Source organism: Cynoglossus semilaevis, chromosome 9, assembly GCF_000523025.1.
Source record: "Cynoglossus semilaevis isolate Cse_v1.0 chromosome 9, Cse_v1.0, whole genome shotgun sequence".
In the NCBI taxonomy this organism is placed as follows: domain Eukaryota; kingdom Metazoa; phylum Chordata; class Actinopteri; order Pleuronectiformes; family Cynoglossidae; genus Cynoglossus; species Cynoglossus semilaevis.
Window position 1 is genome coordinate 6,051,045 of NC_024315.1, and position 11,988 is coordinate 6,063,032.

Consider the following 11,988-nt stretch of genomic DNA (forward strand, 5'->3'; position numbering starts at 1 on the left):
TGATGTCTCTTCAAAAGGCAAATCTCTTGCATTGAGAGATTACAGGCTGCCTGCTGAGGTAATGTACTGTAGCAGCAAACACAGACGCCACAAGGTGTGTGAAAATATTTTTTTTGATTTTCTTTTTAAGTCACCGTGTGTGAGAGAGTGTAAGTGAAACTTCTGCTTTTAGTCTGAAATAAGTCGGAGAACATTTTGAAAGAGAAAACACCTGAAAACACCAAAGGCATCAAACTACGATCTCCATATTTGGATTAAAAAAAAAAAGCATTAATGCTGAAAAAGCGAAAGGTATAATGTGTTTTTCTGTTATAGTGAAAACAGTGGCTTCTTTGTGTATATCCAGGTTGGAAGCAGCCCCTCAGTGGCCAATTACAGCTCTTCTCTCTGCCCCCCCCCTCCCCCCGCCCCCTCAGCCAATGAAATGTTCAATCATAGCCATAAGGATAAAATTGTTTCACAGAGTATGTGCACAAACAGCAGTGCATACAGACACCACTGTGGAGTTATGGAGGTGGTGGTTCATGGACCTGAGGCAACTAACCTCAGTGGGGGTGAGAGGGGTGAGAGGGGTGGGTGGTCGATAGAGAGAGAGAGAGACAGAGAGATCCATTGTGTCAACAGAACTAGACCACGTTGGAGCTGTCACAAAAAAGGTAAAGAAAAAAAAACACCCAGAGGGAAATGGTTATGAAAATGATGAACATTGGACTAAATTTGGATCCAATTTTATGCTATTAAAAACCGCCTATCTTTATAATTGTCCAGGACCTTCTCTGTGTCGCAGGTTACAAACACCATTCCTCCAGGTACAGGTGCCACGACAGCCATACATTCACATATTTTCTCTCACGAAACCTATATATAAATTTGCTTTCTGGTCAGAAAATGACTAAAATCTTAGGGCTGCTTTTCATTCATCACGTCCCCAGGTAAACCTTTTTCTCTTTCATACACATTTAATGTCTTCAAGAGATTGTCAATGATTAGAAAGCACAGCTGATCAGAAAAAAATTAAATAAAGAGAAAATAGGACAAATAAGATCACAATTATTTTTAAACCTGACTGCCGTGGAGGTCAGCGATCTCCAAAATACTTCATTTAATATAAAGTTCCTCCAAGTTTTTTTCCAGTCTCCTCTGGTTCCTACAGGGAGTTTTATACGTCCATAAAATACCTGCCACCGGCCGGGAATGAAAAACTGTTCTTCTTCTATGATTTGTAGCAGCAGACAAGACTCTGTCTAAAAGGCAGACCACAGCAGAGGGTCTGTGCAGACGTCATTATATTGATGTACACCCTACAGAAGCGTCAGGGCAGTGATCAGTGATGGCAGAAAGACAAAGACTATTGGCACAATCAAGGCTGAACAAAGATGTTTCCGATCCTCGCTGTGATTCAGCTGACTGTTCACACTCACACCTATTCATAATTTAACTCTCCAACCATCGGCCCATCCATCTTCAGGGGTTTGACACGCTGCGTGATTTATTCAGTGGCAGTCCTGAGGTAGATATTGCAAGGCCTGGATAGAGGCAGCCGGAGGGATCGCTCCCAACAGGACAGATTTACATCTCTGTGTGTGCGTGTGTGTCGGTGTGTGTGTGTGTGTTGGCTCCGCCAGTGTATCCGTCAGCAGAAACATGTAAGCGTGCTGACGCGGGGAATAAAACGACAGCGACGCAGTCACTCCGACAACGAGATGCTGAGTGAGTCAATATCGGATCAATACAGCAACAAATATGTCAACAGGCCCTCGACGCTCCTGCGCTTAAGCCTTAAATGAGCTGGAAATGGGGTGTGATTACAGCACGATGCCCGCTGATCTCTGTTAATGGAAGACACAGGATGTAAAAACAGTGATAATTGAGGGATGGGGACAGGTCTCTGGTGTCCTGGGGACAGATGTCACTGGGACTTTTGTAGCTGCCTCAGTACAATCCTGAGTATTTACTGACAGCATTCATCATTAAAACATGTTTTTCTGAACAACTCCTTTTCTCTGCTCGAGTTGTTTTCACGACATCAATCATATCCTCCAAACACATTTGTCAAATTACTTGTGCAGCCTTGCAAACAAATATTTTTATCTATTCTCAGTTGTACAGTGATTTTTATTTTCCTTTCGTTAAACGCAAACAAACCACCGAGCCACGATGTCGCTGACTCACCCCTGCAGCTCCTTCACAGACATGGAGATCTTCAGGTTATGTCCCAGAACGTGGAGAGCCGTTAGAATGTCTGCCCACTGCACCATCTCTCCAAGCGGACCCCCCTTCAGAACCTTGGGGCTGAAAACATCTCCAGACTCCTCGGTTAGGAAGCCAACGTGGACCAGGATCTACACAGAGGAGGAGGAACACAGACAACATTTAACAGACATTCAATACTGGAAAGGTTTTCTAGGATTTGCCAGGACTGTCCTATAAAAGACCAACCTCCAAGATTCCTTAATTGTCAGTGTAACGACTGTAAGAGTCTTGACTTCTAAAGCTAAAAACTTTTACCTATTTGACAGGACAAAGAAAAAACTGTTGTATAAAAAAGGAAAAATAGTAAAAGAATGTATAAAAAAATGACTATAAACATAAAATGTTTACAGAAGTCTCCTGTAGCTACTGTTCATGAAGATAATGTTTCCAATATGAGGTCTTGCACTTGAGTTGAATAGAGTTTGGCAGCAGAAAAAAGGCAACAACGAATACAATATATAAAAGCAACAACACAATTTTATATTTACTTTTTTCTAAAGAAATTGAATATTAGTATTAACACTTGGAGCCAAAGTTACAACAATGAAAAAAAAAATCTTAAAAGCAGCTGCTAAAATGCGTACGATTAAAATGTTATTTAATTTATCACTCTAAAGACCAAGTAGCTGAACTCTAATATTTATTTTAAATTTTATATCTGTGTTTTACCCACATTGTTTCGTGATTTACATGCCTGGTGTCTCAAAAACACTCAATTTATTCTGGTTTATTTTAAAGGAGATCCTTCATCTTCTGAAGTCAAAACCAATCGCACCCCAAACTGTTTTAATGACTTTGAAGATTAGTATTTTACCACATTAGAATTTGACACACTCTGATAATAAGAAGTGAAAACTGATTCTGTTAAATCCTTAATCACTGAGTCCCTCACGTCCCACTGGAATATAAAGCACAGTGAAATCCACCGTGATGACGGCTCAGCCACTGCGTACGATATGTTTGTACTCGTAACTTCTCGAAGAAAAAACTGAAGTTCTGTTGCTAATCCGTTTTTATAAAGTATGTGGAGGAATTATCCGGGTTCATATCTCAGCAGATTAACCCCGTCATGTCCAAATGACGCTCTGCTAAGTGATCCTGATTGACGAACAAAAGAAGAAGAAACACTTCCTCCTGCAACAGGAGGGTCGGGTACTTAAGTTCCTCTCTCAGTCCGTCACATCACACCATAAATGACTGCTTTCCTGCAGGTGATTTACAGCCGTTTGAATACAGTACAATTAGCACAGAGTTAAAAATGTACAAAGGAGTGTGAAAATGCAGGACAGTGGTGTGTGCAGCAGAGTCAGGCTCCAGTGAGACTACAGCTGGCTGAGAAAAAAAACCCTGATTTAATAAGCCTGCTCTATTAACTTCTGCTATATGAAAAAAGATAAGTGAAATTTAATTAGAGTTTACGTGGCAAATGGAAAGAGAGGGAGAATCCAGGGGAGCAAAACTATCTACTCCCCTGACTTAGTGGTCGTGACGTGGCTGCACCACAAGTCCTAGAAACCACGCAGGAATGGAGACAGAAGGAGATGAATTTAGTCAAGAGCAGAAATGTGAAAAACCACCACGGATTTTGGTCAAAAGAAGTCTTATTTATTTCTAAAGGCACCTGATGTCATCTGTTTTAGAGCAAATGTGGAATTCATTCCACCAAATGTTTTTGTACTGTACCCTGAATCAAAATTGAATCGTGAGGTCCCTTAGAGGGCACGCCCCCAATATGCACACATACATGTGTATATATATTTATACTCCCTGGACACCACGTTGGTGACCCCTGCTTTACAGTATATACTCTATATGTCCTGTGTGAGTATAAGCCACAGCGGAGTACAACTTGCATTTGAGTGTTTTCAGACAAATTCTCCATTTCTCGATTCAAATATGGAAGCGAGGCAGCAAAACTGAAATACATGCAGAACGAAGCTGCTTGACAAAAACCATCATTGAAAACCAGAGGAGCGACGTGTTTCTCCGTAACCCGAGAAAATAATTTCCAAAACATCTGTATGGAAGAAAATTCAAATTGCGTTCAATTTATCACATCAGAATCACACTGGAGAAATAACCTTCACATCAGAAGCAGTAGGAATCAATAGCTTGACTGTAGAGCAAAGAGAACACGTGTGGGTGGTTGGCACTGCGTCGTTCCCTGCAGATCATCGGTAAGCGCTCTCACTCTGTTATGAATTTTCACTCCTCGTCTAACTTGTAAATGAAGAACGGGAGAGGCCAAATCGTGGAAAGTGAGCAACAGAAACTCCACCACGGACGGAGAAGCTTCAGTCAAATCATGGCCGGCTGCCTCCCTGAGAGACACTGGAGGAAGTTGAAAAGAATATGTTTCTTTACGGAAGGATCTCTTCTCACACGCTGTATCTGCACCGACTGGAATGTGTTCATTTGCTGTCGATGACTAGTGAACAAGCCGCCTCTTTAAAATGAACAATTTCACCCGTTCTACAGGAGGGGCAAGAGTTACAGACAGAAAGGACTTGAAATGTTCAGACAGTTTTAAAGAGTTCTTCTTTTTCATCAGAAAGGAGAAACCATGTCTTGATTCTTTAAGCCTATAATGTGTGTGTCTGCAGCACATACAGTACAATTACAGTAAGGTATATATATATATATATTTAATTTTAATTTCAAAGTCACAAACCTTCGCGACCCAAGTCAATAGACATCATTCGTAAACTCCTGGGAAACATGATGTGAAATGACCCCCCCCCCCCAAAAAAAAAAAAACCCTCTTCTGACCCACCTGAGGGCTGCAACCCAGTCTTTGGGAAACAATGAATTATGGGACAAAGAATACAAGCAGGCATTTAGGGGCAGAAATACTCAGCTCCAATGAGAAGACGCTCGAAAGAGCCAAAAATCTCGGTCTCTACTCTGATCCAAAGGCAGGATTATGTGCCAAAAACATATCGCTCGAAAGAGCCAAAAATCTCTTTCTCTACTCTGATCCAAAGGCAGGATTAAGTTTAAGCATCAGGATCCAGACCTGCTGGATCACAGAGGTTTAAACCGTTTTACCGATTACATCACTTACACTGACCAGTGTGATTGCTTTTCTACAAATGTAAAACTAAATATATTCAATCATCTTCCACTGCTTCACACAGAGTTGCTTGAATTTATCAGTCGTGAGGCAAGGATGAGATACTTACATCTCCAATTCAGTGTACATTCTCATCAAAGGTTAATTAAAAGTGTTTAATTAAGTCAGTTTCCAATCTGCATGTGTTCGGATTTGGACAAAAACCACAAAACCTGGAAAACAAATGAAGTTAATGATGTAAGGCAGGAGCGCAGTAACCACTCTCCCCCTCCTCTCCTCTCCCACCATGTAACCCCCCCCTTTCAAATAATGTCTTACTAATTTGTAAACTGGCATGAACTCAAACACATAGATAGAAACAACATTATCAGCTAAAAAAGCCCACAGTACGTGGAGAGAGATGGTTTTTTCCATCCCTTCTGCTCCTCTGCCGTCCTCGTCATTAGGCTAACAACAGGAGAAGGCTAATAATTCTTTCAGCATCTGCGAGCGCATGACTTTGTCTCACACTTGAAAATGTCTGTGACCTGATTCACTCAGACACTCTAGCCTTTGCGAAGGTCACCTCTGTTTCATTATGTCCATGGGTGGCATCACAAGCTGGCGTTCTCTCTCCCTCGGGTCACCTCACTCCAATCCTCCTCCAGTGTTTTTTGCCGTATTTTTTACTCCTCACGCTCGACGTCTCTCTTCTTTTTTACTCTCACACTTGACAGTTTTCTCACTTCACTTTTCATATCCCATTAGCCCCCTCAGCTATCGACACTTCATCAGTCAAAGGTCAATTAACTCTCATTTGCTGACAACCCACTAAAAGTGCACACTCAGTGTGTGCTAGGCAGACACGGGGGCGAAGAGGTTCTTTTTTTTTTTTGCTTAGACACTTGTTTAAGGTTAACAGTATGAGGCCACTGAGTCCAAGTCTGCACTGCTGTCACGCCGTGATCACATGACTCAGCTGAATGGCTGAACTTAACTGGACCTCCTCTGCTGCAATTCATTTGATTTGATATATAATAATGACACTGAATATTAAAATATATATATTTTTAGGGTTGTCTGATAATATCAGACAACCGATATTATTGGCCGATATTAGCTCACTTAACCCAAACATCTGCGTATATCGGTATCGGTTGATATCGGAATTGGAAATTAACTTTCTAGACAATATCGGAAGATCGGATATTGGCAAAAAAATAAAATGGGACATTCCTATGGATTTTATGTATCTGTCCTACCAAAAAACTGATAATGTCATAGAAATCAGTGAACGAAGGTAACTTAATGTGACGAGTGATTTTAATCAGATTAGAAAGTGAGAAGAGCAAAGTTTAGAAAGACTCACTTCATTAACACTTCAGAAAGGTGTCTGTGTGTGTGTGTGTCTGAAACATTTGGTGAGGACACACACACATATACACTTGTGCACTGAGTCTGCTGCTACAAGCCAAAAGCCTCACCTCTCTTTAAATACTGCCATCTGTCCTGAACTGAAGTGTTTGTTTTTTAAGGTAACATTTAATGTTCTTTACTGTTTAAACAGAAGGAGCTGAACAGAAAAACAGAAATGAACCAACGGAGCCTCGCTGGAATTCCTAAACCTCTTACTCAAGCAGAACAATCTATTTTCTAATGGAAATGAAAAAGTTTGCCGAAGGCAGAGGTTAGGTAAGTGTAAGCACGGGGCCGAGGACGAATCCCACAAGAAGAAATTCCCCAGGCCGTTCAGGCTCGGTTAAAAATGTGAGCTTATATTAAAGTTTAGGATGACTCAAAAAATGCAAATGACTGTATGGATGCTGATTTTAACATTCCAATCAAATCCATGAGGTTCTGCTCTTGGCTTTTATTTCAAAGATGACTAATTAGCATTCGCACACACACACACACGCACGCCAACTTGCATTGCTAATTACGGGATAAACAGCTTTTGACAGCCAAGGCTAACTCTTAAACACCAGGACATCTGTTGTTGAGATAGCAGCGTTGTGAGGCATAGATGCTGTTCAAGCAGCCACAGCAACACGATGAAGGATAACAAATCCCCTCCGCGCTCTACAACAAGGAGGACATCAATCACAGCGAGGGACGACTATTTTCCACACTTGTTAACGTACTTTAGAAGGAGATGGGTGGAGAGGGATATATTTTGGGACTGTGTGCTCAATCTGCCTTCTGACATTAACTCATCAGTCATTAGTTCCTGACATCAACATTTTTCTTTTGTAAAATATATAAATATAGGATAAAAGTACATTTATATCATGGCCAAATGTACCTTCTATAAGACGTAATGAAAAAAACGGCACAACTTTTGGAATTTTAATTACATGCTGCTGGGTGACGTTTGACAGAGATTGACGTCTATGACACTTTTTTCACCAACTTTAAAAGTAAGTTTGAAATAAGGCCAGTAACTCCAGGTACCATGAGTCAGTCTTACTCCGAAGTTATCTCAACTTTACTTTAGTGACTCACCTTTTCTTTTGGCCAATACGTTTACTTTTCTTTACTTTTTCACCATCCACGCAGTTATGCATTTTTTACATCTATCATTCGGAACCAACCACCCACCGATCTACCCACTCACCCAGCCATTCATCCACAATCTATCAATCTAACCAGGTATTCATCCATGTGTTGATGGATGCCTGCATCAACCTAACAATCTAAACGTCCATCGTCCAAGCACTCATCCCACCATCATAGATGCATCAACCATCCATGAACCCATCCATCCATCCGTTCATCTATGAATCCATCCATCAAGCCTTGCATCATCTAACAACCAACCATAAGTCCATACATTCAACCATTATTGCATCCATCCAAACCAATCCAAACTGTTTGAAATGTTGTCATTCTCACCATTTCCCAGTAGCATTAGTATGTTATTAGTATTTTCTATTGGTGGAGTACAAATGTGAATATTCAAAATTGTGAGTGAGAACTTTCTCCTCATCCAACTTCAGCCTCACCTTCTTCTGGTCCCTCCATCTCGATTCCAGCTTGGCATCCAGGTGATAGGCGGCCAACGCCCACTGCTGGGAAAGTCGGCGGATTCGGCGCTTCATGAAACTGAGAGATTCCTTCCCGGTACCAATCTGATCCAGAAGAACGGAGAGGTCTGTGCGGAAAGCAGCCTGGGAAAAAAAAGGAGCGGTTAGGGCAAGAAGTAGTAACAATGTGTACAATGTGGTTAAAGTTGGTGATGTAGTCGACATTTGACATGCAGTACTTTGATCATCAATCCTTGATAATAATAAATGTTACTGTATGTTATATAGAACATCATGTAGAGTTTCACTGATCATTTAACTCATGTGACGAACACGGTGGTTGACGTCACAGCCACCACTGCATTTTAATGGTTAAAAACTCCTCCTGACCTCAGTGTGAAGCAGAAGCTAATGGTCATGTGACCTGGTTCAACTTACAGCTGACAATGAGAGTGAAGAGTTTGAGCTGAAGGTAAATGTTATCTGTCAGCGGGGTTGAAGACTATCGTTGTGCTGACGGCAGTTTCAGGGACGAGGACGTGAGAATATCATCATTAAGTAAAGAAGTCGCTGACAAAACATTTTCTTCTTCTCCAGTGTTCACCTTTTGTAAGCTAATGCTTTACCAGAGTGAATAATAAAAGGAACAATTTATCTTATGTGGTAAAAAAAAAATAGTTTCCGATTTTTAACTTATAAACTGTCAACTTATAATGTTGAGAGAAATTGCCTTGAGACGAATAACACCAAAGGTTTGGAAGTTTTATTTATTTTCAAAGCTTTTTTTTTTTTTATCAGCGATAATATACCATAAAAAAACCTTCAAAATGTTTGAAGTGCTTCGTCTCAGAGTTGTTTCCATTTATATGAAGACAGCTGTGTCATCGGTGCATCTCTGAAGTGATTACTAGGAAAATGTGAGCAAAACCTTTTCGGCGTGTCGTTTCAAACTCGAGTGCGGCATTAAACAAATCAAACATTTTTGTTTGCTGAAAAGGTTAGAAGCAGGAGTGGAAGAAAAAAAAAAAAAAACAGTTTTTCTTTGGAGTACATGAAAAATGTAACACGGAAAACACATTTCTGTCGCACATCTCACGTCTGAAGTGTTTACTGCAGGCACAAAACATACAAAAGCCTGGACTGTAGATTTGGAATTCTTCTCCACTTTCACATCTCATAGAAAATATGATTTAAAACCACCGGTTCTGGGGGGAGAGGGAGAGGAAGGGAGAGGAAGGAGGGTGTGTTTGACAGCTGTGTTGGCTGAAGCAGCAGGTAGAAACCATAGGCAGCAGAGGCTTTTTTGCACTAAAGGAGTCACAAGGAAATATTAGTAGGTTAAATAGAGCACTTAAATGTAAGGAGTGGGTGAGGGTAAGGAGATTGTGGAGGGAAGGGATTTAGCTCAGGTCTGCTGCCTGAATGAGCTCTCGCGGATTTGCACTGCTTTTCTGCCACATAGGACTTTATTGATCACCCCTGACTGGGAACAGAAATCATGAACAGTTCATCGTCTGAACTGTACAAACAGCCTCGATGACATTTCTCAGAAACCATTTATCTTCTGCTAGGATTTCTAATTACAAGGATTACACACACACATACTGCACACACACACACACACCGATGAATGACACAGGCCATAGGAAGTGACTGTACTTCTCAAAGACATGTACATACAGAGAGGAATGTTGGGAGTGTGTTCCTCTTTGTTTGTGAGAGCAGGGCCAGCAACATGGATGGTATTTTAAAAAATAGACAATAGTCTTGATAGGAGCTGCTGTTAAATCACAGCTAAGTCACTTCAGTTCATTGCTATGTCACCATTATCAAAATGAAGTCAACTTCAGCAGAGATAGGCAGTGAGTGAAGCACTTTTGTAGGGCAGATGTCCCAAACCCGTGGTCCGTGGGTCACTGGACACCAGGACACAGAGAAAGAATTAATAATTGACTTTATTAAAGTCCTGTCCATTCCATTCACTTTCTTCATTTAATTTAAACCAGTCCTTGGTACAAAAATGTTCAGGGACCACCTGTTTAGGGTACAGTAAAAGTAAACAGTATTTAAATTCTGAAGCAGTTCTGGCAACATTACCTGAACCTGTTCAACATTCATTCACAGCCAAAGAATTCCACCATGATCTGTGGTTGTTGGTGACATCTGAGTTTGTTATATGTGTGTGTCCCCTCCTCACCTGTCTCTTTGGAGCCTTTGCCTGGTGTGTGTGTTGTGTGGGGGGACTGCTGTGGTTCCTCCAGACCAACGGGGGACAGAACCACTCCACCTCACTCAGGTAGATCAGAAAGGAACAGTCTGAACCGTCCACACCGTAGAAGGCATAGCAGGGGTCGGAGGTCCAACGTGCACGCATCCACTGGGTGAGAAACATGGAAACATAAACCTTAAGACCCTTCAGAAATTAGACGTTCAATACCACTTTGTGAGGACATGTTATTACACACACACACACACACACGTATACACTTACATCTACTTTTCCGGGACATTCTGGAAAGCGTGGTTCTCTTGGGACTTCGCACTGACTTGACGTGCCGTCTCTGACTGCTGTAAAACAGGATGTGAAATGTTGAAAAAAAGAAAAAAAAAATCTTTAGCTTAACACAATTGAATTACCATTCTGTAAAGACAAGTTACAATTAAATTACCATTCTGTAAAGACAAGTTACAAATGTATGTTTGCAATGTTATAAAATTAAAAGAAAAAGAAAAACTGTATTTTTGGAACATTGGCTAGTATAACAGTACAACATCAAATAATATTATTTAACAGGATAATAGCATCATTATACTAGCCATAATGTGCTGTGATTCTTCTACATTACCCACGATGCTCCTCATTCCACACAGTTTCCTGGGTTTCATAAAGCAGCAGTGTTTGTTTTGCCCGCCGTCCTGAGGTCCTGAGGTAAGTGTCTCTACTCACTTAAGCTGCACTTACTACATTAATTGCTTCACTGACTTAGTTAACTGCCTCGGCTGCTGATGTTGAAACACGAAGGCAGCCGAGTGACCGAGAGTGTGACGGATAAATCAAAAGTGATATAGTGAATGACCAACTCTGCTCCTTTCTTCAACATGGTATTTAACCGCCCCCCCCTCACTCCTCACCCCTCACCCCTCCTCCCGGCTCTGGCCTTTCTCTCTCTCTTTGGAGCAACACATTTGCTTCCTCTCCAGATTCCATCTGTCTCTATTTGCTTGATGAAAACGAGACATTTCTCTACACAAGTCTTCCCGGGGGGCTTCCCTGCATTGAGTGAAATCACAGACGCAAGATCCCACAAATATGATTGCATTAGCAACCGCTGCAGAAACAATTGGGAACACGGTCAGCTAATGAGATAAAAACTTGACTCCTGTCCTCGCATGACGGAACATAAAAGGCTCGTCAGTCGCTCGAGGGGAGGAAATTCTAATCACGTCCATTGTGCCAACTCTCTCCTTTATCTTCGTGTTGTGTACGTACACGGCTGGCACTCAGACGAATAACGTGCTACTGTGCCTTATGATAAGAGGCTGCCAGTGGTGCTTTAATTCACTTGTGATTTAAGAAGGCAGCTGTGTTTTAACTTTGGCACGTGCCATTGTTACTGGGGAATATGAACGGAGATGAAATGTTCATTCTAATGTTGGGAG

The 11,988-nt window shown here is 41.3% G+C and overlaps 1 protein-coding gene across 2 annotated transcripts in view; it reads right to left on the reverse strand.

Moving 5' to 3' along the window:
• Positions 1 to 1,014: 1,014 nt before the first annotated feature.
• LOC112486254 (alpha-1,6-mannosylglycoprotein 6-beta-N-acetylglucosaminyltransferase B-like) overlaps positions 1,015 to 11,988 on the reverse strand; it is a 39,399-nt gene continuing 28,425 nt past the window's right edge. For both annotated transcript variants that reach the window (XM_025058509.1, XM_025058510.1), the window contains 4 exons: positions 10,820 to 10,896; positions 10,526 to 10,705; positions 8,308 to 8,472; positions 1,015 to 2,342 (listed from right to left, as the gene is read on the reverse strand). In XM_025058509.1, the coding sequence (XP_024914277.1) occupies positions 2,169 to 2,342; positions 8,308 to 8,472; positions 10,526 to 10,705; positions 10,820 to 10,896 (596 nt within the window). In that variant the 3' untranslated portion in view covers positions 1,015 to 2,168. The remainder of the gene's footprint in view (positions 2,343 to 8,307; positions 8,473 to 10,525; positions 10,706 to 10,819; positions 10,897 to 11,988) is intronic.